At 45.1% G+C, this 26,304-nt stretch overlaps 1 protein-coding gene across 15 annotated transcripts in view; it reads left to right on the top strand.

The window, feature by feature from the left end:
* CTPS2 (CTP synthase 2) overlaps window positions 1–26,304 on the top strand; it is a 196,239-nt gene that overhangs the window by 70,859 nt on the left and 99,076 nt on the right. For all 15 annotated transcript variants that reach the window (XR_016228542.1, XR_519479.5, XR_016228543.1 and 12 more), the window contains exons 2-4: window positions 8,333–8,538; window positions 13,860–14,030; window positions 16,309–16,409. Coding sequence is in view for 10 of the 15 variants with exons in the window: in XM_089324950.1 (XP_089181076.1) it covers window positions 8,373–8,538; window positions 13,860–14,030; window positions 16,309–16,409 (438 nt within the window). In the remaining 5 variants the exon portion in view is untranslated. The remainder of the gene's footprint in view (window positions 1–8,332; window positions 8,539–13,859; window positions 14,031–16,308; window positions 16,410–26,304) is intronic.

Raw genomic sequence — 26,304 nt, 5'->3', positions numbered from 1 at the left:
GGAGGGGCCCAGTGCCGAACTGTGCCGCTGCTACGGAGTATGTTATTGGGCATTTTTTAAAAAAACTGCTGTATAGTTTACACTCACGAAAATGCCCCATTTTCAGTATGTGCAGATCGATGGGATTTGGCAAATTGTAGCCACCTATCCCAGACGTGGACATTAGGCCATTTCCACCACTTGGCGAAGTTTCCTTTGGCGCCTTGCCGGGGGGCTCCGCACGTTTCCCCCTAACCCCCATCGCACTGTTCTGATTGCCTTCACAGCTGCTGGGCGCCTTTTAAAACTTCTTAAGATGGTTCGTTCGGTTAAGTACTCTGTTGTGTCGGACTAAAGTTAGTTTTTAAATGGCCGTCATTGAGAACGTGTCTCTTGGTGCTTCTGGTGTTTTTAGTTGCCTTAATGCCTGCCTGCCAGTAGCCAGCCACACGTGGCTGTTGAAAAGTGGCAAGTTCGAATTGATGTGTGCCCTGAGTGCTTGCACCTGATTTCCCTCGGAATGCTTCCTAGGAAAACAAGGGTAGAAAGTCTCACTAATAATAGCTTTTTACAATTTGAATACATTGGGGTTAAATAAGATGTATTACTGAAGTTAAGGCCTTTTTTTTTTAACTTAAAGTGACTACTAGAAACTTCAACATTTCGTACTTGGCTCATGTAATGATTTTATTAGCACAGCTCTGCACTGCCCCATTTTATGAACACTTGATTCTGCTCACTAACCTCAGTCCTCACAGCGGAAAGCATCCTGATTCCAGAAGTGGTTTAAAGCGGAGCCTGCCTTTCTCTGGGTTTTGAAAACTTTCTTGCAAACTTAATTGTTTGCTTACACGGGGTAAAAACAACTAGGTGTCTCCTTGGCATTAAGTTACGTTTTTCAAAAAGTATTTTCAAAAATATTTAATGTGCTTTAAAAAGGCATCTTGTCTTTTTAAAAGCTCAGAAAACTAATCACTATCTGAACCCCAGTCACCTAAATATATTAAAATCCAACATGTTGTATTTCTGACCAAATCAAGAGCAAAATCTAGGTCTTTTTTTTTTACTTTTTAACTTTTATTTAATGAATATAAATTTCCAAAGTACAGCTTATGGATTACAATGGCTTCCCCCCCATAACGTCCCTCCCACCCGCAACCCTCCCCTTTCCCACTCCCTCTCCCCTTCCATTCACATCAAGATTCATTTTCGTTTCTCTTTATATACAGAAGATCAGTTTAGCATACATTAAGTAAAGATTTCAACAGTTTGCACCCACACAGAAACATAAAGTGAAAAATACTGTTTGAGTACTAGTTATAGCATTAAATCTCAATGTTCACACTAAGGACAAAGATCCTACATGAGGAGTAAGTGCACAGGGACTCCTGTTGTTGACTTAACAAATTGACACTCTTGTTTATGGCCTCAGTAATCACCCTAGGCTCTTGTCATGAGCTGCCAAGGCTATGGAAGCCCCCTGAGTTCACTGACTCTGATCATATTTAGACAAGGCCATGGTCAAAGTGGAAGTTCTCTCCTCCCTTCAGAGAAAGGTACCTCCTTCTTTGATGACCCGTTCTTTCCACTGGGATCTCACTCGTGGAGATCTTTCATTTAGGTTTTTTTTTTTCCCCCAGAGTGTCTTGGCTTTCCATGCCTGGAATACTCCTCATGGGCTTTTCAGCCAGATCCGCATACCTTAAGGGCTGATTCTGAGGCCAGAGTGCTGTTTAGGACATCTGCCATTCTATGGGTCTGCTGTGTATCTCACTTCCCATGTTGGATCATTCTCTCCCTTTTTTATTCTATCAGCTAGTATTTGCAGACACTATTCTTATTTATGTGATCCCTTTGGTTCTTAGTCCTATCATTATGATCAATTGTGAACAGAAATTGATCACTGGGACTAGTGAGATGGCATTGGTGCATGCCACCTTGATGGGATTAAATTCGAATCCCCTGGTATGTTTCTAACTCTACCGTTTGAGGTAAGTCAGCTTGAGCATGTCCCGAATTACACATCTCTTCCCTCTCTTATTCCCACTCTTATATTTAACAGTGATCACTTTTCAGTTAAGTTTCAGTACTTAAGAAGAATTGTGTATTGATTACAGTATTCAACCAAAAGTATTAAGTAGAACAAACAAAAAAAATACTAAGAGGGATAACATATTAAACTGCTCATCAACAGTCAGGGTGAGGGCTGATCAAGTCACCGTTTCTCATAGTGTTCATTTCACTTTAACAGGTTTCCTTTTTGGTGCTCAGTTAGTTGTCACCTATCAGGGAGAACAAGTGGTATTTGTCCCTTTGGGATTGGCTTATTTCACTCAGCATAATGTTTTCCAAATTCCTAACAGGGATCACTTTTCAGTTAAAATATATATCTAGGTCTTAACAATGAAGATTTTGGTTTTAATTAAGTTGAGATAATACAGTCAATGTTACACCTGGCTCTTTCCTATAACAAGCATTTTCTGTTAGGAATAAATTCTTAAGGTATAATGTGACTTTACATGAATGTACTCCAGTTTTCTTGACCATACTTTTGTGGAATTTTTGGATTTTGCTGATTTTACCAATGCAGAGTTGTTTGGAAAGCAGGATGGTTCCAGAATAAGGTACAGCTAGAGCACAATTTATTCGCCTGTTAATCCCACTGGAAAGGTGAAGTTCAACGGGGCAAGGTCCTTGACTTCTTGTTTATTTCCTTAACCCCAGGACCTGGGAACAGGTGAATTGATTGAATGAGCAAGTAGGTGGCTCTGGAGAGATAACAGCTAACCTTAATGTAGCATTAGGCACTCTCTTTGTAAAATCCTTACACATCCTTCCAATGTAGGTATTACCATGAACTTGGTGTACTGCATACCTTGAGAAAATGGAGGTTTTGAGAAGTAGAAGAATTTGCTTGAGGATGTAGCTCTTTAAGTGAATGCAGTTGTCTGGCTCAAGATCTAGTTGTCTGAATAAGATAAGGCTGGGAAGAAATGATCACCATCGTGAGTACCTGGGGCAGTAGGAGTGGAAAGAGATGAACAGTCAGATACATTTTGGGTCTGAAGGAGAAACATTCTGAGATTGAACTGAGAAGTTTTTTAGGGTGGAAATAATGAAGGGTTTTCAAAAAGTTCAAATGTATGTTATGAAAAAACTGTGGATTTCAAATATTTTGCACCAAAATAAACAACTTTAAAAAAAAAAACTTAGAGATCTTGGCATCTGCTTTTTCACTTCTCAGATGCCTCCTACACACAGCCAGGGCTAGGCTAGGCCAAACCTTCTCCCACGTGGGTGGCCGAGACCACTTCCCAGGGAGCTGGATCAGAGACATCCAGAAGCAGAGTAGCCTGGGCTTAGACCAGGCATCCCAAGTGGCAGCTTAGCTCGATGTGCCACACCTGGCCCCTACACTGATATTTCAATTATATTTTCCACAAACTTTTTGAAGCACTCTCTTGTAGCTGGGCAAAGCGGATGGCCTTTTGGGGAAGAAATGTGATCAACTATATTGTGTAGAGAAAGGCCCAGGAACTTAGTGAAGTGCTTCAGGACAGGATACATTTTGGATAGCTTTGGTTTACTGGCTGTGATCCTAGGGAACTAGTTCAAACTGAACCACATCTCTGGAGTGAGATACCTTTACACCTTTCTGTCCAGATAGTTTGTTTTAAAAGATCAGCAGAGGAAGTTAAAAAATCAGAATGAGTATTCCTTTGAGGACAGATAAGAAATGGGTAACTGAAATCTTTCCTACTTGATAGCATTTGTGTGTGTGTGTGTGTGTGTGTGTGTATGTCAGAGAGAGAAAGACAGACACCTTTCATCCTCTGGTTTACTCCCAAAATGACAACAGCCAGGGCTGGGCCAGTTCAAGGCCAGGAGCCAGGAACTTCATCCAGATCTCCCACGTGGGTGCAGGGGCCCAAGCACTTGGGCCATCTTCTGCTGCCTTCCCAGGTGCATTAGCAGGGTGGGGGTTGGGATTGGAACAGCCAGGACTTGAACCTCCCCTACTCTGATATGGGATGCTACTGCTACAAGCAGCAGTTTAACCTGCTGTGCTACAAAACCAGCCCCACTTAAAACATTTTTGTGAATTACAATAGAAAGTGGAATTTGTAGTTATTACCTCTTGGTAGTTTTTTTTTTGTTAGTAGTCTTATGCAGTTGCCCATTGGCTTGTCATGATGAAATCGGAGATGACCCCCTGGTGGGCACCCAGGTGTGGCCAGGTAGGGGCATGTGGTCACACAGGGGCATGGTGAAGGTATCAGGTGGGGCATGAGGTCACACAGGGGCGTGGTGAAGGCGTGGTCTCCCAGCTCACAAACCTAATCAATTTAACCTGTTTGCCTGCCTACTTCAATGACTACACACATAATACTGTTAAGGAACTGCTTTCATGCAGAAGGTGAAATTTTAGGAGCAGATGGTTTCTGTGTACATTCAAGGAAGAAGAAGAAAAAAAAAACCCATAGCACTCAAAGGAAACAAAATCAAGAAGTATTGGGCTTCCTGTAAAATAAAAGGGTTTGAATCAGCAGCAGCAAAGTCAAATAAAATTTCATGGAGGCTGGCGTTGTGCTGCAGTGGGTTAAGTCGCCTCTTGCAATGCCATCATCCTGTATGGGTGCTGGTTTGAGTGCTAACTGCTCCACTTCTGATCCAGCTCCCTGCTAATGCTGCTGTTGGAAAAGCAGCAGAAGATGCCCAAGTAGTTGGGTCCCTGCCCCCATGTGGGAAACCCAGATGGAGTTCCAAGCTCCTGGTTTTGGCCTGGCACAGCCCTGAATGTTGTGGCCATTTGGGGAGTGAACCAGTAGATGGAAGATCTCCCTCTCTCTGTCTCTCCCTCTCTTTCTGTAACTCTACCTTTTGAATAAATCAATCTTGTAAAAAACCAAAATTTCCCTGTCATGGTGTTTTCTTTTTTCTGCTTTGGTATTGTTAAATGGTAAAATTGATGGGTAATGGAAAAGATTCAGTGTTTAGCAGACTTAGTTAAGAAGGCTATGTTAATAATGATGTTAACAGCCAACTTTGATTAAGGCTTTACTGTATGCCCACCTTTATTCCAGGCATTAGAAAATAGTTTCTATAAAAGGCCAGATGATAAATTTTTCAGACTTCGTGGGCTAGGAGTCTGCCATTGTAGCATGAAAGTAATCATAGACAGAATGCCAGCAGTTCAGGATTGCACTCAGATGCTCAGTCAGTATTGAAGACCTGGGGGTGGGGAAGCAACCTGTGCTTTTAAAAAAGATTTATTTGTTTTTGTATTTGAGAGGCAGAGTCACAGAGAGAGATTGGGAGAGACAGAGAGAGAGAGAGAGGTCCTCCAGCTGCTGGTTCACTTCCCAAATGGCTGCAGTGGCTAGAGCCCGCATGATACAAAGCCAGGAGCCAGGAATCCCCTTCCAGGTCTCCCACATGGGCACTGTGGCCATCCTCTGGCGCCCATATGGGATGCTGGTGCTGCAGGCAGAGGCTTAACCCACTGCGCCACATTGCCAGTTCCCAGCAACCTAACTGTTAAAGAAAACAAATCATTTGATACTAGTTTTTATTTTAAATTTATTTTTCATTTATTTGAAAGGCAGAGAGGGAGAATCAGAGAGAGAGAGAGAGAGATCAGTCTTCCATCTGCTGGTTCACTCCCAAAATAGTTGCAATGGCCAGGCAGAAGCCAGGAGCCAGGAGCTTCTTCTGGGTCTCCCACATGGGTGCAGGGGCCCAACCATTTGGACCATCCTCTGTGGCTTTCCCAGGCACATTAGCAGGGAACTGGATTGGAAGTGGAGCAGTCAGGATTTGAAGTGGCACCCATATGGGATGCCAGCGTCGTAGGCAGAGGCTTAACGTGTTGTGCCAAAGTGCTAGTCCCTTGATACTTGTTAAGACATGGCAATAATGACTTGACTTAGAACCGTCACGGTAAGTGTAGAGACCACTGCAACAGAGCCTTGTAGTAAGGGAGAGAAATTGGTCTCAACTTTGGCTAAAGTGGCCTTTGGGAATTTATAGCCAAGGAACAGTAGATGGGAAATTACTAAGAGGAGACATGGCGGGGAGGTGGAGAGAACAGGGGTTGTTGCTAAAGCTATCTGTATCTAACAAGATTCTTTTTTTAAAAGAAGGATTTATTTATTTGAAAGAGTTACACAGAGGAAGAGACAGAGTGAGACAGAGAGCAAGCGAGAGCGAGAGATCGATCCTTTACCTGCTAGTTCATTCCCCAAATGGCCATAATGGCCGGGGCTGGGCCATTCTGGAGCCAGGAGATTCTTCCAGGTCTCCCAGGTGGGTGCAGGGGCCCAAGCACTGGGCCATCTTCCTCTGGTTTCCCAGGTGCATTGGCAGGGAGCTGGATCAGAAGTGGAGCAGCTGTCTCCCAGGGAGAGCAGACATCACCTGGGAGTGGGGGGGAGGGGGTAGAGGATGAGGAGCCTGTTCTCAGATATCAAGGGTGAGGGAATTTTGCTAAAGTGACTTAGCAGGGTGGCTAAAACTGCATTTCACAAGGAAGGGCACAGGTGGCCTAGGAGGAGGTTCAGAAGCCTGACTAAACTTTGGCCAAGCAAAGAATGTTTGTCATGACGTGTACTCGCCATGATAGTGTTGTACAGAATAGTCGTGTCGGTGCCCTAAAAATCCCTTGTATTCCCTCTTCATGCCTCTCTCGCTCCTCTGCCCTGGTCACCACTGATCATCTTTTTATTGTCTCTGTAGTTTTGCCTTTTCCAGAATGTCACATAGTCGGTGTCACACAGTATCTAGCTGTTTCAGATAGACTTCTTTTGCTTAGTGATATGCATTAAAGATTCCTCCAGGTCTAAACCGCTTAATAGCTCCTTTCTTTCTTTCTTTCTTTTTTTTTTTTTTTATTTTTGACAGGCAGAGTGGACAGTGAGAGAGAGAGAGAGAAAGGTCTTCCTTTGCCGTTGGTTCACCCTCCAATGGCCGCCGCGGCCTGCGCGCTGCGGCCGGCGCACCGCGCTGATCCGATGGCAGGAGCCAGGAGCCAGGTGCTTTTCCTGGTCTCCCATGGGGTGCAGGGCCCAAGCACCTGGGCCATCCTCCACTGCACTCCCTGGCCACAGCAGAGAGCTGGCCTGGAAGAGGGGCAACCGGGACAGAATCCGGCGCCCCGACCGGGACTAGAACCCGGTGTGCTGGCGCCGCTAGGCGGAGGATTAGCCTAGTGAGCCGCAGCGCCGGCCTTAATAGCTCCTTTCTATTTAGTGCTGAATAATATTCCATGGGATTGGTATTTTTATTTCATTTAACAGGCACAGGAATAATAAACAACTTGCCCAGTACAGCTTGTGCAGATCTGTCTGACTTGACAGTCTGAGTTCTGTTTTTTTTTTTTTTATTAAAGATTTATTTATTTGAAAGAGTTACACAGAGAGAGAAGGAGAGGCAGAGAGAGAAAGGTCTTCCATCTGTTGGTTCAATCCCCGATTGGCTGCAACGGCCAGAGCTGTGCCGATCTGAAGCCAGGAACCAGGAGCTTTCTCCTGGTCTCCCATGAGGGTGCAGGGACCCAAGGACTTGGGCCATCTTCTACTGCTTTCCCAGGCCATAGCAGAGAGCTGGATTGTAAGTGGAGCAGCCAGGACTCAAACCCGTGCCCATATGGGATGCCGGCACTGCAGGGCAGCTTTACCCGCTATGCCACAGCACTGGCTGACAGTCTGAATTCTTTTTTTTTAAAGATTTATTTTATTTATTTGAAAGAGTTACAGAGAGAGGTAGAGACAGGGAGGTCTTCCATCCGCTGGTTCACTCCCCAATTGGCCACAGCGGCTGGAGCTGTGCCAATCCGCAGCCAGGAGCCAGGAGCTTCTTCTGGGTCTCCCACATGGGTGCAGGGGCCCAAGGACTTGGGCCATCTTCCACTGCTTTCCCAGGCCATTGCAGAGAGCTGGATCAGAAGAGGGGCAGCTGGACTAGAACTGGTGCCCATACGGGATGCCGGCACTTCAGGCCAGGGCTTTAACCTGCTATACCATGGTGCCGGCCCTAAAAGTCTGAATTTTTAAACCTTTTACCATAAGCCTGAATCCCAGAGAAATTTGATTTCTCACGATGCGGTTTGTCATGGAAAATTTGGGATAAGTGGAAAGCCAGGGGAACAGAACCAGCCACTTTGCTTGCTGAAAGCATCCATGGCTTTCTGTATAACAACAATTAAAAGCCTAGAACATGTTTTTGTTTTAAAATATTCTAGTATTCTGTTTAGGTAGAAAATTGCTATATACTTTAGAGATTTTGGTTTAACATATTCTCTACTGGTTTGAAAAAATGTTTCTGTTCCCTGACCCTTGATTTTGTTGCCTTTCAGGTTTATATCTGGGTGTTGACACCTAGCCACTTCTCTGCCAATGAAGTACATCCTGGTCACTGGTGGGGTCATCTCTGGCATTGGGAAAGGGATCATTGCCAGCAGCATTGGGATGATTCTAAAATCATGTGGACTCCGAGTCACTGCTATCAAGATCGACCCTTATATTAACATTGATGCGGGTACTTTTTCACCGTATGAACATGGTATGAAACAGAACCACTTTTTCACTTCTAAAGTACTAGGCAAACTTGGAGTTCTTTCTTGTATTTTGGGTAATGTTTTTAGGATAGAGTTCCAGAAGTATAGTTGCTGGGTCATATCTTACGAAAATGTGGGTGTTGTCATGGTCATTGATACATTTTTCAGATTGATGATGATATTCCAATGAGTCAACCCTTTTGGAAACATGGCATCTTTTGCAGTATGGCTTATATTTTATGTTATTTTATCATAAAGTCATGTGTTTCTTTTAATGGTTCCCATTGCCTGGGGTAACTATTATTAATGTTGACAATTTGATGTATATACTGATAATTTTCAAAAAGGCATTAGCCTTTACATATTACTTATAATATTTTAATTTATTTTCACTTTATTTGAAAAGCACGTGGACACACACACACACATCTTCCATCTGCTGATTCACTCCCCATTGTCTACACTGGCACTGCCTACATAGAGAGTGTATTAAAGCAGCTTGGCTGGTGGTGGGCCAAGCTGAAGTCAGGAGCTAAGAACTCAATCTGAGTCTCCCGTGTGGGTGGCAGAGACCCAAGTACTTGAGCTATCACCATTGCTTCCCAGAGTGCACAGTAGCAGAAAGCTGCATTGGAAGTGGAGGAGTTGGGACTCAAACCCAGGACTCCAGTGTGGGATGCAGGCATGGCACGTGGGTCTTAACCATTGTGCCAAATGCCCACTCCTGTGTAGTACTTTTGAAAAAACTTTTTTACATACAGAAAAGTGCATGAGTTTTAAGTGTGCAGTATGATGAATTTTCACTAAGTGAGCATACTGTGGAACCTACCCCTGATCAAGGGGCAGAACCCCTCTTTTTGTCCCTTGCCCTTTACTCTCTACCCACAACCCCCAGGATCAAGCTGTCTTGTCTTCTACCAGGAAACTAACTATATTAGTTTTACTTGCTTTTGAACTTTCATTTTTAATTTTGAATTGAGATGAGTCTTCTTAATCTAATTTTTAAAACTTGATATACTGTGGATGTATTTATGTATTGGATATTGTATAGAAACTGTACACTAATAGAAAATTCTAATTTATTAATACTATAAAAAACTGTGATGGAAATCTTTTTTTTGAGATGGAAATCTTTAAGATTTAATTTTGTAAGCATCAATTCTTAGGTACAGAATTTTTGATTAAACAGTAAGGATGCTTTTAGGCTTTTGATACATAATTGCATATGTATTGTCGAAGGGCTTTAAGTTTACCGTCCCTGTTTTCTACTCTGAAATCCAGAAAGTTCTGAAAATTTTAAATTCTTCATAATTTTGTGAATATTTACAGTCTTTTTCAAAATTTCTGAAAATTGAAAATTCTTTATATTGCTGTGGCTATTTATAATTGTTATTTCACATTGTTCCACTTGGAATATACTGGTTATGGGGTGTACTGATTATTTAGCGTGTACTTTTTCTAATAAATGGAACATGTTCTATATCACTTCTCTGTAGTCTGGAAAAATTCTAAATTCCAACTTCCAGCTTGTCCCCAAGGATTTTCTGATGAGGATTGTGAGTATACACCAGTTTATATCCTCATCAAACAGTGTATGAGGACTATTTTATTCTTTCCTTGCTGAATAGTATTTTTAAAGTTTACTAACCTGAGAGTAAAAAAAAAAGAGTAAGTATCTCATTGTTTTTATTTATATTTCTTGGATTTTGATTTTATTTGTGAATAAGAATTGAAGACTGTGGTACATTATATTTTTATTTCAAAATATCACCCAACTTCCTCCTGTGGAGTATATTTCTCCCGCCCCTTGGCATTGAACTTTGCCCACTTAGGGTAGTTAACTTATCCTGGTTTGTCTAGAACTTTCCTGGTTTTAAAACTGAAAGTACTGAGTTCTAGGCAAATCAAGGAGGTTGGTCATCCTATTTGGTCATGTGATGTGTTTTGCCCCATGCATCGTAGCCCATGTGATAATTGCACAAAAATTACCTCCAAGTGCATAGTTTGACTTAGTCTCTCTTGTGCTTCTGTCATGTGCCATGGGAACAGCCTGCTCAATGTGAAGACTTCTTCACCTTGGGTCCTGGAATAAAAAGACACACAGTCCCCATGTCACATGAGGGAGAAATGTTTTGTGAATCACTGAGATTTTGAGGTTGTTTATTATGCAACAGAATTTACTAATGCTTTGTGTTACAACAATTTTTCTTTGGATTTTTAAAAAAAGATTTATTTTATTTGAAAGACAGAATTACAGAAAAAGAGAGAGATCTTATATCTGCTGGTTCACTCCCCAAATGACCACAACAGCCAGGGCTGGGCCAAGCCAATGCCAGGAACCAGGAACCCCACCTGGATCTCCCATGTTCATGGCACGGGGCCATCTTTAGCTGCCTTCCCAGGTGCATCAGCAGGGAGCTGGTTCGGAATAGGAATTGCTTAACCTGTTGTGCCACAATGCCTTCTGGTGCTTTTCTTTAATGATTAACATATTTGGAATGTAATTTTGTGTAAAGTTAAGTACATAATGTAATTTTTCCTAGATTTTTTTTTTTCTGATTGACTAGCTATTCCTAATAGCATTTATTAAAGATTTCATTCTGGGGCAGATGTTGTAATGCAGATTGATGAGTCTAGTCCTGGGTATTCTACTTCCAATCCAGTTCCTTGATAATGAACTTGGGAGGCAGCAGAAAATTGATCAAGTACTTGAGTCTCTGCCACCTATGTAGGAGACTAGGATGGAGTTCCTGGTTTTGGCCTGGCTCAGACCTGGCTGTGGTAGGCATTCGTGGGGAGTGAATCAAAACATGGAAGACCTCTCTCTCTTTCACTCTGCCTTTCAAATAAATAAATAAATGTCTTTTTTAAAGCTATTTCTTTTTTTAAGATTTACTTATTTTTATTTGAAAGTCAGAGTTAGAGAGAGAGAGAGGTCTTCCATCCGATGGTTCACTCCCCAATTGGCCGCAGTGGCCAGAGCTGCACCGATCCTAAGCCAGGAGCCAGGAGCTTCTTCAGGGTCTCCCACGTGGGTGCAGGGGCCCAAGCACTTGGGCCATCCTCCACTGCCTTCCCAGGCCATAGCAGAAAGCTGGATGGGAAGAGGAGCACCCATGAAGCTGGGACTCGAACCGGCGCCCATATGGGATTTTGGTGCTTCAGACCAGGGTGTTAACCCGTTGCGCCACAGTGGTTTTTTTTTTTTTTTTAAAAAAAGCTTTGATCCTTTCTCCACTGACATGAAAAATCACCCTTTATTATATATATGGGGGTCTTCAAAAAGTTCTTGGAAAATTAATATTATGAAAAAGCTATGGATTTAAACATTGTTTTGCACAAAAATAAACATCTTTTAATTTCATTTTCCTTGAAGTTTTTGAAGTGCCCTAGTATGCAGCTAGGTCTGTTTTTTTTTTTTTTTTTTTTAAGATTTATTTTGGGGCCGGCCCTGTTACAGAGCAGGTGAAGCCACCATCTGCAGCACCAGCATCCTATATTGATGCCAGTTAGAGTTCCACTTCTGATTCAGCTCCCTGCTATTGAACCTGGGAAAGCAGCAGAGGACAGCCCAAGTGCTTGGGCCCCTATACCCACATGGGCGACCCAGAAGAAGCTCCTGGTACTGGCTTTGGATCGGCCCAGCTCCAGCTATTGAGGCCATTTGGGGAATGAACCAGCAGATGGAAAATCTCTCTCTCTGTTTCTCTGTCTCTCTAACTCTTTCAAAATAAGTAATTTTTTTAAAGGCAGAGTTACAGAGAGAGAGAGAGAGACAGAGAGATCTTCCATCTGTTGGTTCACTCCCTAGATGGTCCCAATGGCCTCTACTGGGCCAGGCTGAAGCCAGGAGCTAGGAATTTCATCTGGGTCTCCCACATGGGGCAGGGCCCCAAACATCTGGGTCATCTACTGCTGCTTTTCCCAGGCCATTAATTAGCAGGGAGCTGGATCAGAAGTGGAGCAGCCGGAACACAAACTGGTGCCCATATGGGATGCTAGCATCTCAGGCAGCGGCTTTACCTGCTGTGCCACAGGGCCATCCCCTTGGTCTATTTTTATGCTCTGTTCTGTTCTATTATTCTCCTTGTTTATTCCTGTTTATCACTAAATTTTTTTAAAATTTATTTGAGAGGCAGAGAGCACTCTCACCCACCGGTTCACTCTCTAAGTGCCCGCAATAGTCAGGGCTGGATGAGGGTAGGACCAGGAGCCAGGAACTCAAAGAGGGTCACCCATGTGGCAGACAAGGACCAAACCACTTGAGCTGTCGCCTGCTGCCTCCCAGGGTGTGCATTAGCAGGAAGCTGGAATTGGGAGCACAACTGGGACTTGAACTCAGGTACTGTGATAAGGAATAAGGGCATTCCAAGCAGTGTCTTCACCTCTGTGCCAAACACCCACTTGAAAAGGTAAGTCTTGAAGACAGACTTTCATTTGGATTTTAAAAATATCATAATAGGATATTAGCATTTTTCTGGTGCATTTTTAATGATTTTATTTATTTGAGAGGCAGAATTACAGACAGAGGGAGAGAGAGAGAGGGAGAGACAGAAAGACAGGTCTTCCATCCACTGGTTCACTCCCCAAATGGCCACACGGTCAGAGCTGAGCCAATCTGAAGCCAGGAGCCGGGAGCTTCCTCTGAGTCTCCTGCGTGGCTGCAGGGGCCCAAGCACTTAAGCCATCTTTGACCGCCTTCTCAGGCCGTAGCAGAGAGGTCAATCTGAAGAGGAGCAGCTGAGACCTGAACCAGCACCCATAGGGATGCCAGTGCCCCAGACGGAGGCTTGGCCTGCTATGCCACAGTGCCAGCCTCTTCTGATACATTTTTATGGATATAATCGAGCCATTACATTTCCCCCATAAAAATAAGGAGACAGTGATGGAAACTGGCTTATTAATACCTCTTACGAGCTCTTTAATAAAAATATGTTTGGGGCTGGCGCAGTGGCGCAGTGGGCTAAGCTTCCGCCTGTGGTGTCAGCATCCCATATGGGCGCTGGCTCAAGTCCTGGCTGCTCGACTTCCGATCCAACTTTCTGCTATAGCCTGGGCCCCTGCACCTGCATGGGAAACCCAGTAGAAGTTTCTGGCTCCTGACTTTAGATCAGCCCAGCTCTGGCCATTGCAGCCATTAGGAGGGGAGCGAATCAGTAGATGGAAGACTTCCCTCTCTCTGCTTCTGCTTCTCTGTAACTCTGCCCTTCAAATAAATAAATCTTAAAAAAGAAAGTCATTTGCTAATAAATAAATAGACATCTATCTATGAAAACTAATTCACTGGAAGCCAATTTTTAATTTTTACATTGTCTTTTTATCTTAGGTGAAGTGTTTGTCTTGAACGATGGTGGGGAAGTTGATTTAGACCTTGGGAATTATGAAAGATTCTTGGATATTAACCTGTATAAAGACAACAACATCACCACGGGGAAGATCTATCAGCATGTGATCAATAAAGAGAGGCGTGGTGACTACCTGGGGAAAACAGTGCAAGGTATTATGCCCGACAGACATTACAGAGCCCCGTGTGCTGGGCGCTAGCTGTGGCTCCAAAATCGAAGTGAAAATGTCTCCGTCTCTGCAGGCTACAAGTTTTAATCCTTTGAAAAGCTCTGTGTTCTTTTCCTCAAAAATCTCGGGTGTGCCCTCCATATTCCTGATTATCTTTTCAGCAGTCTTTTTTCCTGTTTTATTAATGTCAGGGTTTTCTTTAGCTCCTCTCCCTCACTGCCTCCCTGCCCTTAACTTTTGGTTTAGAAAATTCAGAGAATCATTTTTTTCATAATCTTCACTTAATTGGGATACAGATTTTTTTTTGCTTTTTTGGTCTTTTTTTTAAGATTTATTTATTTGAAAGGCAGAGTTAGAGAGAGGGAGAGACGGAGATATTCCATCTGCTGGTTCACTCTCCAAATGGCTGCAATGGCCAGAGTTGGGACAGGCTGAAGCCAGAAGCCTGGAGCCTCCTCTGAGTCTCTCATGTGGGTGCAGGGGCCCAAGCACTTGGTCCATCATCTGCTGCTTTCCCAGATACATTAGCAGGAGCTGGATTGGAAGTGGAGAAGCCAGGACTAGAACTATTGCTCATATGAGATACAGCATTGGCAGCTTTACCTGCTATGTTACAACGCTGGTCCCTCGGTCTGTCTTTTAACAGTCTTTTTTTCGCTTTTCCTCCAAACCTATGCGAGGATGATAACTCTTCTTGGAGACAGCCAGCTCTGGGGATGGACAGGAGACTGTACTGGAGTCTGTGGACTCCTGAGTTTTTTAGTCACCCCTTCCTGGGTGGGATGATTCTTTTTTTTTTTTTTAACAGATTTTTTATTATTATTTATAAGAGTTACAGAGAGAAAAGGATATCTTCCATCCATCCACTGGTTCACTCTCCAAATGGCCACAATGGCCAGGGCTAGGCCATACTGAAGCCAGGAGCTTCCTCTGGGTCTCCCACATGGATGCAGAGGCCCAGGAGCTTGGGCCATCTTCTTCTGCATCCCCATGACCATTAGCAGACAGCTGGATTGGAAGTGGAGCACCTGGGTGTCAAACTGACGCCCATATGGGGTGCCCATGTCACCGGCAGTGGCTTAACCCATTACACCATAGCACTGGCTGGCTCCAATGATTCATTTTGTCATAGAAGAGCAGAGCCTTCCCTGGCTCCCCACAGCTCTGAAGTGTTGTATCTACATGATCTTATGTGGTGGGTAAAGGTGATGCTTCCCCACCCCCTTTAAATCACTTGCAAGTTGGAACCAGCTGAGAAGGAGACATAGCAGTCAGACAGCTGGTGATCCAAAAGACAAGTTCTGTTACAGCTAAAACTGGGCCTGGGCTGTGCGCTTAGTTCACAGCTACAGCTGTGCTTTCGAATTATTTGCCCCTGAGTGTAGATCTTGGGAGGACCTACTTGAGGGAGAGTTGCAGCCTCAAACCTGCCCTATTCTGGTGATGAGGGGAGAGCAAGGCACCAGACCTGGGTCCTGACCTTGGTCCCCTGAGCTGCTCCCATGGAGACCGCACTGTGTGCATGCATGCACAGTGGGCAGTTCCAAATTCACCGATCACAGGCGGCGGCTTCCCCCCCAGAGCAGCTCTTTTATCTCAGCTGTCATGTGTTCTACATGACACATCAAATTAGGGGGCTGTGGTGAATCCCTAGGGGCCCATGGGCATGTCACTCTTCTGTCTCCAACTGAGCTCAGTGGCTGCGAGCCTGGTCATGCTCCACCACCCGAGGGACTCCTGGGTCTCACGTGCCTTGGCAGATGTGCCACTCTGGTCTCTTCTGCCGATGTTAGCAGCCAAGAGCCTGCCCACCCCCTGCTGGGCCCCTGTGTAGCACAGAGGCCTCGTCTGTGCCCTCCAGTGGCCCTCCCTAGTGGCTGGTGCTGTGTCCAGATGCGGGTTGGGTGGGCTCCCCTGGAGGGTCATGCTGCCTGCCTCTGCGTGGTGCAGTCCAGCATCCAGGCTGCCCTACCGGCATGGTTTTCAGTTAATGTTAGAGATGTTTTATCATTTCAACAAACAGGGCACTTCTGCTTTCTGTGTCTTGTTCTGTGACTGGTTGGTATCAAGAGCTATGGCCAAACATTTAAATGACTAAACCTACGTCACATTAGTTCATCTCCACCGCAGTGAGGGAAGATGGTAGCGTGAGGACTGTGGTTTGTCTAATTTGCCCGGTGCCTTTCAGGGAGGCACAAAGTCCATTCTTTTCTCGGAAACATGAAGCACACTTTTGTGCTAATGATGACTTCTCTCTGCAGTTGTTCCGCACATTACGGATGCTGTCCAGGAATGGGTTATGAATCAAGCCAAGGTGCCCGTGGACGGTCATAAGGAAGAGCCCCAGATATGTGTTATTGAGGCAAGCATGGAACTTTTCTTTATAAACTTATGTCCTGCTGGGTCTTTAAGCATCTGTTCTTCATTCATTCAACAGACACATACACGTAGCCTCCTGGGTGCTGGACACTGGACTAGGAGGTAGGGTTCCAGAAGGGCCTCCTCTGCAAGGACCTGCCATGGGCACAGCCTCTGCCCTTGGGGAACTTACAGATGGTCCTGTCCCAGCCCCTGCCAAGCCTCTCAACACAGAATGCATTCTAAGGCATGCTGTTTGAGAAGTGTTTGCAAGTGTTTTGGAAGTAGAGAAAGGGATGCCAGATGGTAGAAGTATGAAGTATCAGCTAGGAGACCTTGGGCAAGTTCACTTAGCTTCTCTGTGCCTCAGTTTACGCATCTGCTAAATGGGGATAATCGTATTTAACTTTGTTTTTAAATATTTATTTATCTGAGAGGTAGACTTAGAGTGAGATTGAGAGAGAAATTTTCCATATGCTGATTCACTCCCCAAATGGCTACAATGGCTGGGGCTGGGGCTGGGTCAGGCTGAAGCCAGAAGCTAGGAACTTCATCCAGGTCTCACACATGGGTGCAGAGGACCAAGCACTTGGGCCATCCTCCACTGCTTTCTCAGGCGCATTAGCAGGGAGCTGGATCAGAAGCAGAGCAGCTGGGATTCCAATGCTGTTGTCGCAGCCAGTGGCCCAACCCGCTGCACCACGGTGCTGGCCCCTAACTTACTGTTTTAAGGACTAAAGAATTACTATACTTAGTGCATAGAAAGGTTTAGACTCATGGTAAGTGCTCAAATATTATTAGTTAGTATAAAGATGCCTGTATACCTTTTGGTGAATTACTTCTCACAGCTTCAATGTACTCATTTATAGCAATATGTTAATAATGTAATATTGTAATAAGAACAAAATGAAAATGGCAGGGTTGTTGTGAGGGTTAAATGCGATAATGTAAAGTACTTGGCAATGTCTGGCATTTAGGAAGTGCTCAATACATGTATGCTAGCTTTTACTATTATCATTATCAATGTTAGCAGATAGAGATCATGTTGTGTAGAAAATCCATTTTGTTTCTAGTAGTGTCAGCAGGAAGTGAGGCCAGGTCCTTGATGCCACCACAGGAAAGAATTGTAGGGTGTGTCAAGGCTGAATGGAGCAAACAAGCGGAGTTTCTTGTAAGTGCAAGGACAGTCTCCAGAGAGGGAGAGTGCACACACTAAGGGCGAGAGAGCATTGGCCCACAGGGTCTGAGGAAGGTTCTCTTTCATCTTTATTCTGTGATGATGGGGTGGGAATGTCCATGAGATAGGGAGGAGAGGTTTAGGAATAAGGCAGGGTGCCACCTGTTTTCTTTCCCAATAATGTCTTTTTAGTTCTGAGAGATTTTGGGGGTAGGTCATAACCACAACCACAATGCTATTGATACCACAATGAGCTTGGCTTAATTAAGGTGATGATAGGCTGGCAATTTTGACTATGTTTTCTATTTTTAATTATTTATTAGAGAGAGAGAGAGAAATCTTCCATCTGCTGGTTCAACTCCCAAATACTTGCAACAGCCAGGGGTGAGCTAGGCCAAAGCCAAGAGCCAGAGAGAGAGAGAGAGAGAGAGAGAGAGCCAGAGAGAGAGAGAGAGAGCCAGAGAGAGAGAGAGTGAGAGTGAGAGTGAGTGTGTTTCCATCTGCTGGTTCACTCCCAAATGCTTGCAGCAGCCTGGGGTGGGCTAGGCCAAAGCCAGGAGCCAGGAATTCCATCCGAGTCTCCCACATGGGTGACGGGAAGCAGAGTACTTGGACAATCATCTGCTGCCTTCCAGACACGTTAGCAGGCACCTGGATCAGAAGCAGAATAGCCAGGACTCGAATCGGCACTCCAGAATGGGATGCGCGTGACCCAGGCAGCAGCTTAATCTGCTGTACCACACCGTTGGCCCCTGTGGCTGCCTTTTCTGGGACACTTGCTAACCCAGTAGTTTTTGAGCTGTTATGACATGAAAAGTCCTAGGGACTTTCCAGGACATCTGGACTTCACTCATATCTAGCTGTCTGCCTACTCTTAACAGTAGCGCTAACAATATAAATGTACTATACTATCATATTAACTGTGTTTTGTATTATTTTAATAGTATGGTTAATATGAACAACAACGTATAATGTGACGTGCTACACAAAATTTTCTCCCCCTTGCTGTTTCTTCCTTCATAATTTAGGAAATGCTGTTTTTATAATTTTTGTAATTAGAGCATAACAAACAGGACAGTGCACCGTTGCAGATGGAGAGCTTGATAAAGTTTTACAAACAAAACACTTGTATAACTAGGCTGACTTCCTTTAAAAAATATTTGACATCTAATTTAGTGAATAGTTTGCAAACAAATTGAGCCAGTGATAAAGACTGTTAAACAAAGAAGAAAGGCAGGTCTGAGCACCAGGAAGGATAGCAGCCGTTTGAGAACAGGTGTGGACTTGGTGTTCAGCTTGACTCTGCGCTGGAGGAAACTCACACAGTCACTCTCCTGATGGATTTTCAGGTTTTAGAACCAATCTCCAGCATGCAGCAAAAGAAGGCTTTAAAAGTAGGGAACCAGGTAGAAATGGCATCGGCTTTACAGATAAGATCGCTGAGGAGGAGGGCACGGAGCAGTGCTGGAGGCAGGAGCACAGGAGCCTAATTTTACACCAAGATGGCGACAGAGCCTAGCAGTGGTTGGCAGCATAGAAATCAAAAGCATCTCAAGGTTAGGAAAGTAACCTATAGCAGAACTCGTGATTACAGTTGGGGCTTGGGGATGGGGCATAGACAGCTGTATCTTCATCTGGCACAGTGGGAAACCAACTTGTATTCTTGACAGGGTGTCTAAAATGATGAAGTCAAGAGGACACAGAGTTGGATGGTACTCAGAAATATAACTACCAAAAGAAATGGCAGACAGAATGCCAAGTGGGTGTCTGGGGACTTGGCATATGGAAGAGGGAAGACGAGGCAAGGGCTCTTGCTTTCTTATTGCAAAATTTAACCTTTCTGTACAATTTGACTTTTAACAAAAAGAGTGTACATTACTTTTGATTTAAAATTTACCAAAAAAATTGTTTGTTTTGGGGCTGATGTTGCGGTGCAATGGGTTAAGCTCCTGCCTGTGATGCTGGTATCCCATATAGCTGCCGGTTCAAGTCATGGCTGCTCTACTTCCAATCCAGCTCCCTGCTAATGCACTTGGGAATGCAGGGGAAGATGGCTCAAGCTTGGGCCCCTGCCACCCACATAGGAGACCTGGATGGAGTTCTTCTCTCCTGGCTTTGGCCTGTCCCGGCCCAGCACTGGCTGTTAAGGCCATTTTTGGAGAATGAACCAGTGGACAGAAGACCTCTCCCAGTCTCTGTAATTCTGCTTTTCAAATAAACATATCTTTGAAAAAAATTGTTAGCGAGGCGGAGAGCACATACTCATAACCACTGGGTTTACTCCCTAAGTGCCTATAACAGCCAGGGCTGAGCTTAGGTTAAAGCCAGGGACCAGGTGAGTGGCAGAAACCCAATTACTTGAGCCATCACTGCTGCCTCCCAGACATTGCATTAGCGAGAAACTGGAACCAGAGGAGTTGAAACCAGGTACTGAATCCAGATACTCTGATGCAAGGAAAAGACGTTTTAACCACTAGACTAAACATCCACCCCCCCCCCCCCATTATCTTGATTTGATTTTTAAAAATATTGTTAACGCCAACTTGAAGATACCATTTAGCAGTTTCAGTGTCTTAAAGTTCAGCTCAAGAGTGGCTTATTTCAAACTCTGCTGAGGGTAGGACCAGCTATCTTCCCTTTGGTTTATCTGGTTTTTTGTTGTTTGGTGCTGTCTTGTCCAGTATAGTAGCCGCTGGCCCCATTGAAGTGGGGGAATGGATTATTATTTTTTTTTCCAGGTAATCTCTTTTTTTAAAAAAAAGATTTTATTTATTTGAGAGGTAGAGTTACAGACAGTGAAAGGAAGAGACAGAGAGCAAGGTCTTCCTTCCATTGGTTCACTCCCCTAATAGCCACAATGGCTGGAGCTGTGCTGATCTGATGCCAGGAGCCAGTAGCTTCCTCCCGGTCTCCCACTCAGGTGCAGGGGCCCAAGCACTTGGGCCATCTTCTGTTTTCCCAGTCCATAGCAGAGAGCTGGATTGGAAGTGGAGCAGCCGGGACTAGAACCGGCGCCCTGTGGGATTTTGGCGCTGCAGGCAGAGGATTAACCTACACAACGGCACCGGCCCCTCACGTTATATTTTTACTGGTTTGTGCTGGTCTAGTACTTTGACTGTTTTTCTCACTCAGTCCTTTCCGTTTGAGCAACAGAAGTTAAGGCTTCCAAAATATGTCCATTTTCCTGGAAGAGGAATTGGTTTCTGGCCCAAAAGTAATGACTCATTTTCTAAACCTCAAAATGTTTCTAACATTTTGAGAAGACTTTTTTAAAAAAATTTTTTTAAATGTAGAATGGTATGTTTTATTTATTTATTTATTTATTTATTTATTTATTTTTTGACAGGCAGAGTGGACAGTGAGAGAGAGAGAGAGAGAGAAAGGTCTTCCTTTGCCGTTGGTTCACCCTCCAATGGCCGCCGCGGCCTGCGCGCTGCGGCCGGCGCACCGCGCTGATCCGATGGCAGGAGCCAGGAGCCAGGTGCTTTTCCTGGTCTCCCATGGGGTGCAGGGCCCAAGTACTTGGGCCATCCTCCACTGCACTCCCTGGCCACAGCAGAGAGCTGGCCTGGAAGAGGGGCAACCGGAACAGAATCCGGCGCCCCGACCGGGACTAGAACCCGGTGTGCCGGCGCCGCAAGGCGGAGGATTAGCCTAGTGAGCCGTGGCGCCGGCCTCCCCCTTTCTTTTAGTTGTTGAAGGTAAAAAAATAGCCTCTTGGTAAAAATATTAAGCTTAATCACAGGGAAAGTTCCAAATGGTCATGTATATGAATGTTTTTGCCTTTTATTCTCTGATTCTACTGTCTGAAAAAATTTACATTTTTAATAACCACAAAAAGGAGGAAATATATTTTTGAATGTACTAGGGCTGCCCTTTGACTTCATTAAAATTAAATATAAGCCCAATTTGAGCTTGAGATGAGATTTCTTAGCACTTTTTTATGTTCCCAGCTTTTCTAGCTACTGTTTTGAACAGAAGTTGCAGGCTTCATTCTGGTGCCAGTGCAGCTGACTGTCGGTGTTAGTCTGCTTTTCGTTACTAGAACGTAATACCTAGCACGGGCTCTTAGGAAGGAAGGAGGCTTGCTTCCATCTGGCCTGGCCATCTGATGAGCGAGGTGGATGGCGGGATGGGGGTGGGAAGCAGAGGGACAGGGAGCAGCACCACTGCGACCCTGTGGTCTCGCCTTAGGAAGCCGCCATGGTGCCACCCAGTCACCTACCTCACTGTACTCACTTCCACTTCCCCACCTTCAGACACCAGAATTGGAGTACTATTCCAGCGCTAATCCATTGACTGTTGACGTCAATCCGTTAGCCATTGACGGAAGACTTGGGGAACCACGCCTTTAGTACATGGGCCTTTGGGTTCCCTCTTCCTGTCTTCTTATTTGTTAATTATTGTGCTCTTGAATTGACTTGTTTGGCTAAACTACCACTAGTGAGCGTGCTGTGTGCTCGCCCTGATGACAGCTGTTCGGGGTGTGGGGAGGGGTGTTCCGTTGGCTTGTTGGATGCTAGGTCGGTCGTCCTCTCAGGCTCTCCGGAAGTTGGCTTCAGCAGTTGTGTCTGTGCATCCTTTAAGCTTTAGCAGGACTGCCAAATCAGATTTGTAGGTTTAAGCATGTAGGAGCTGTGGACATGTCCCCTGTGGCGCTCACAGGCATTATTCATTTTAGTACAGGTCATTTAAGCAGACTTGAAATAATTTATACCTGGCTTAAAATTTTTTTTCCTAAGAAAGAAGAGTCTTCATTAATGGCAAAACCAACTTTTTAAAAAAAGATTTATTTATTTGAAAGGCAGAGAAAGTGAGTGGGGGAGACCTTCCATCACTGGTTCATTCCCCAGATGGCTGCAAACAGCCTGTGCTGGGCCAGGCTGCAGCAGGTCTGCTGCGGCTGGTTTCCTAGGTGCATTAGCAGGGAGCTGGATCACAAGTGGAGCAGCTGGGACACGAACCGGTGCTCATAGGGGATGCTGGAGTCACAGGTGGCAGCTTAGCCTGCTATTCTATGGTGCTGGCCCCAAAAGCCAACTTTTCATGTCTCATAGGTTTGCTGCTGCTTCAACTTTTAATTGAATGTCCCTCCATATCTGAGGTGAGAGAGGGTGATGTTTTCAAAGAATTCCAGGAGGTCTGAAAACTGTGGTAGTACTGAGCCCTGCATACTTTCAAGTAAACAAATAAGATCTTTAAAAAATTAAAAAGATTAACAAAAAATGGAATAAGTATAATATAGCATAATAAAAGTTATTGAAAACTTATGAATTATTTATGGAATTTTTCATTTCATAATTTTGGACTGTGATTGACCATGGATAACTGAAGCCATGGAAAGCAAAACCATTGACAATGCTGGAAATGGGAAGGTGGGCAACTCAAAGTTTGTGAACACAATGGTAATGGTGACCCAGAGGTATGGGAAAGGATTTAAGTGGACCGAGAGACTGCAGTACCACTTTTTGCCATGTGAGGGCAGAAGCGGACAATGTTTAAAGTTGGCCTCCTTTCTGAATTCGCCATTGACTCCCACTCGCTTAGTTTAAATGCAGCTTGTTTTCTCCCTTAAAAAAAGATTTTTTTCCCATTAGATTCTGGCGCATTGTAGTTACTGAGAGCATTTACCCCCACCCTCTCCAAATTCCCCACTGCATGTGATACGTTTTTGCTTTTTTTTTTTTTTTTCTTTTAAAGACTTAAGATTTATTTGAGAGGCAGAGTTAAAGAGAGGGTGAGAGAGAGAAAGGACTTCCATCTGCTGGTTCACTCCTCAAATGGCCATAATGGCCAGAGCTGGGCCGATGCGAAGCCAGGATGTAGGAGCTTCTTCCAGGTCTCCCACACAGGACCTGGGCCATCTTCTACTGCTTTCCCAGGCCATAGCAGAGAGCTGGATGGAAGTGGAGCAGCCAGGTCTTGAACTGGCACCCATATGGGATGCTGGTGCCGCAGGTGGAAACTTAACCTACCGTGCCACTGCAGTGGCCCCACGTTTTTGCTTCTTATAGTTTCAGTTTTTGTCTGTCTTACAGAAAAATCACTTATTTCTACTTATTCCATGCCCAGGAACCTTGAACTTTAATGTTTTGCTAGCTGAATTAAAGTGAGTGTGAAGAATAATTTTATGCAGAGCAAGGTGATCCTGAGACTTAGTACACTGTCACCTAGGGCTTATATTGAATTTCCGGACCTTTCTGGCCTTTCTTGATCACTAACTTAAACCCCAAATGCTGTGTGTAGGGCTTGTGGCCTTGTGGGTCTTATGGGCGAGTGGCGCAGAGAGACAGGAGATGGGCACAGATGAGATAGTGACCGCTTGTGCTGGATTGCTAGCAAGGGCACAGACAGGTGCTGTGATGAAGGGATGCAGGCTGCCGTAGGGGAGGGGTGGGGGGCAGTCTTTGTGGAGAGGACCCACCCGCTCCGGAGGACAAGGAGAGACAGATGTAGATGAAGCAGGAGGGAAGGCAGGAAGGGAGAGTGTGGTGCATCAGAGGGCCTGAAAGCCCCGTGGGGCTGAAGCACAGAGCAGGGCGCAGCTGAGATTAGGGACTCACGCAAGGCTCTTGGTTGAGATAATGCAATGGTGCCTGCAGAAGCTGGGGTTGTCTGTGGATAGAGAGCAGTAGTCCTGGAATGAGACAATAGCAGAGAGATTTGCAAGAGCTTGGGAGGTAGGGCTCTGGGCATGGGCTGCGTGAGGAGGAGAGGGTGTTTTAGGTGGCCTCCGACCTGGAACCAGTGGTGGGGAGAGATGATACGCTGACACGAGGAAGCACTGAGAGAACCAGGCCCTGGGGGTGGGGACCTCAGTGCAGTGTGGGACACTTGAAGACTGCACAGTTATTGAGCCATCCAGGAGCACTGGGAAGAAAGGGCAGGGTTAGGAGTAGACGTTGGGCACCCCAGCTCCCTGGGCAGCTGAAACTAGAAACTAGCTTCCGGCTGGAGGCCAGGCGGGCTCCTCTGTGCGCCAGGGGAGGGGGGACAGGCGCCAGCACCTAGGGCAGTGCTGTGTGGCCCACTGTCCAGTGAGATGAGCCTGAGGCCCTGGGGAATGCCCCGGGCAATGTGTGCATTGTGTTCCACGCATCCTGGGATGCTGACTAGAGTGGGCCTAGGTGACCGTTGGCTTCTCTCTTAGCTCCTACCGAAGGCAGTCTCTGGGCTCTACTGGGCTGGGGGACAGTGACAGGCCGCCTGTGTGAGTGTTTGTCAGAAGGCAGTTTGCCTCAAAAGAAACCCCAGAAAATGCATTTATCGTTACATGTCAGTCTAGCATCCATTCTTTGAATTGACGCTGACCCTTTACAAGGAATAATCACGTGCGGTCTGCTCAGCCGCAGACCTGGAACTGAGCCTTTCCTCCTCAATATGCAGCTCTTCTACTCCATGCTCAAGTTTTACTCTTTTTTTGTTAAAAGATTTATTTATTTTCAAAGTCAGAGTTACAGAAAGAGAGGGAGCGACAGAGAGCGAGCAAGAGAGAGCTCTTCCATCGCTGATTTATTCCCCAGATGGCTGCAACGGCCAGGGCTGGGCCAGGCTGAAGCCGGGAGCCAGGAGCTTCTTCTGGGTCTCCCACACGGCTGGGGCCCAGGCACTTGGGCCGTCTTCCACTGCTTTCGCAGGCCATCAGCAGGGAGCTGGATTGGAATTGGAGCAGCTGGGACTTAAACCAATGCCCAAGTGGGATGCCGACATTGCAGGCGGCAGTTTAACCTGCTGCACAACACTAGCCCCTCAAAGCTTACTCCTGATTAGATTGTTCTTGAGCTCTGTTTTATTGTTTTCCTTGTTGAGTTTGGAACTACTTAGGCGCATACTGTCTTCAGTTCTTCCCAGCACCTCACTTAGAATGTTGAGCTCAAGTGCTAGAGAATCAATTTCAAAAACTCAAGTCATAGTCTTTAAGTATTTAAATATGGTGAGGATGAATGGGTTAAGCTAATTTTTTCCTGAAGTAAGACACTTAAGTAACTTCATCGGAAGCACATTGTAAGTTAAGTTGACATTTATTGAAGGATTACACAGTCAGGAATATTCATGGGGCTTTTGATACTATTTGTCTCAGAAAGCCAGCATGTTTTAATAATGGTGATTTAGTTCTAGTAATACCAATATTGCAAGGAGACTGATCAAATACATACAAGTGTGTGTGTGTGTGTGTGTGTGTGTGTATGAGAGCAGAGAAAATGAGAATGAGAGAATACTCACTATTTCAATGCAGGCAGAACAAGATGGATTTCACCTTTTTCACATTGTCACTGAATTTAAGTTTCAGCTTCCTACTGGGACCACTGGTTGAAACTAGCTTATCTTGCTCCCATTAGCTGATTCACTCCCCTAAATGCCTGCAACAGCTGGGGCTAGGCTGGGACCAAAGTCAGGGGCCAGGAGCCCAGTTTGCTTCTCCCACATGGGTGGCAGGAACCCAACTGCTTGAGCCATCACCTCTGTCTCCCTGGGTCTGCATTAGCAGGAAGCTGGAATCGAGTCAGAGCTGGGAGCTGAAGCCAGGCACTCAACATGGGATGTGGGCATCCTAAGGGTTGTCTTAACTGCCATGCCAAACCCTGCCCCCTCTTTCTTCTTTTTTTAAATCCAGTTTTCCCAGCACTACTTATTATTTTCTTTTATTTTAAAACACATTTCTACTTTATTTACTTGAAAGGCAGAGTTACAGAGAGGTAGAGGCAGAGAGACAGAGAGACAG

Source organism: Oryctolagus cuniculus, chromosome X (assembly GCF_051225735.1).
Source record: "Oryctolagus cuniculus isolate XC-2025 breed Fujian yellow rabbit chromosome X, ASM5122573v1, whole genome shotgun sequence".
Taxonomy (NCBI): domain Eukaryota; kingdom Metazoa; phylum Chordata; class Mammalia; order Lagomorpha; family Leporidae; genus Oryctolagus; species Oryctolagus cuniculus.
Note: the sequence above shows the minus strand (reverse complement) of the source record. Positions and strands in the feature narration are given on the sequence as shown.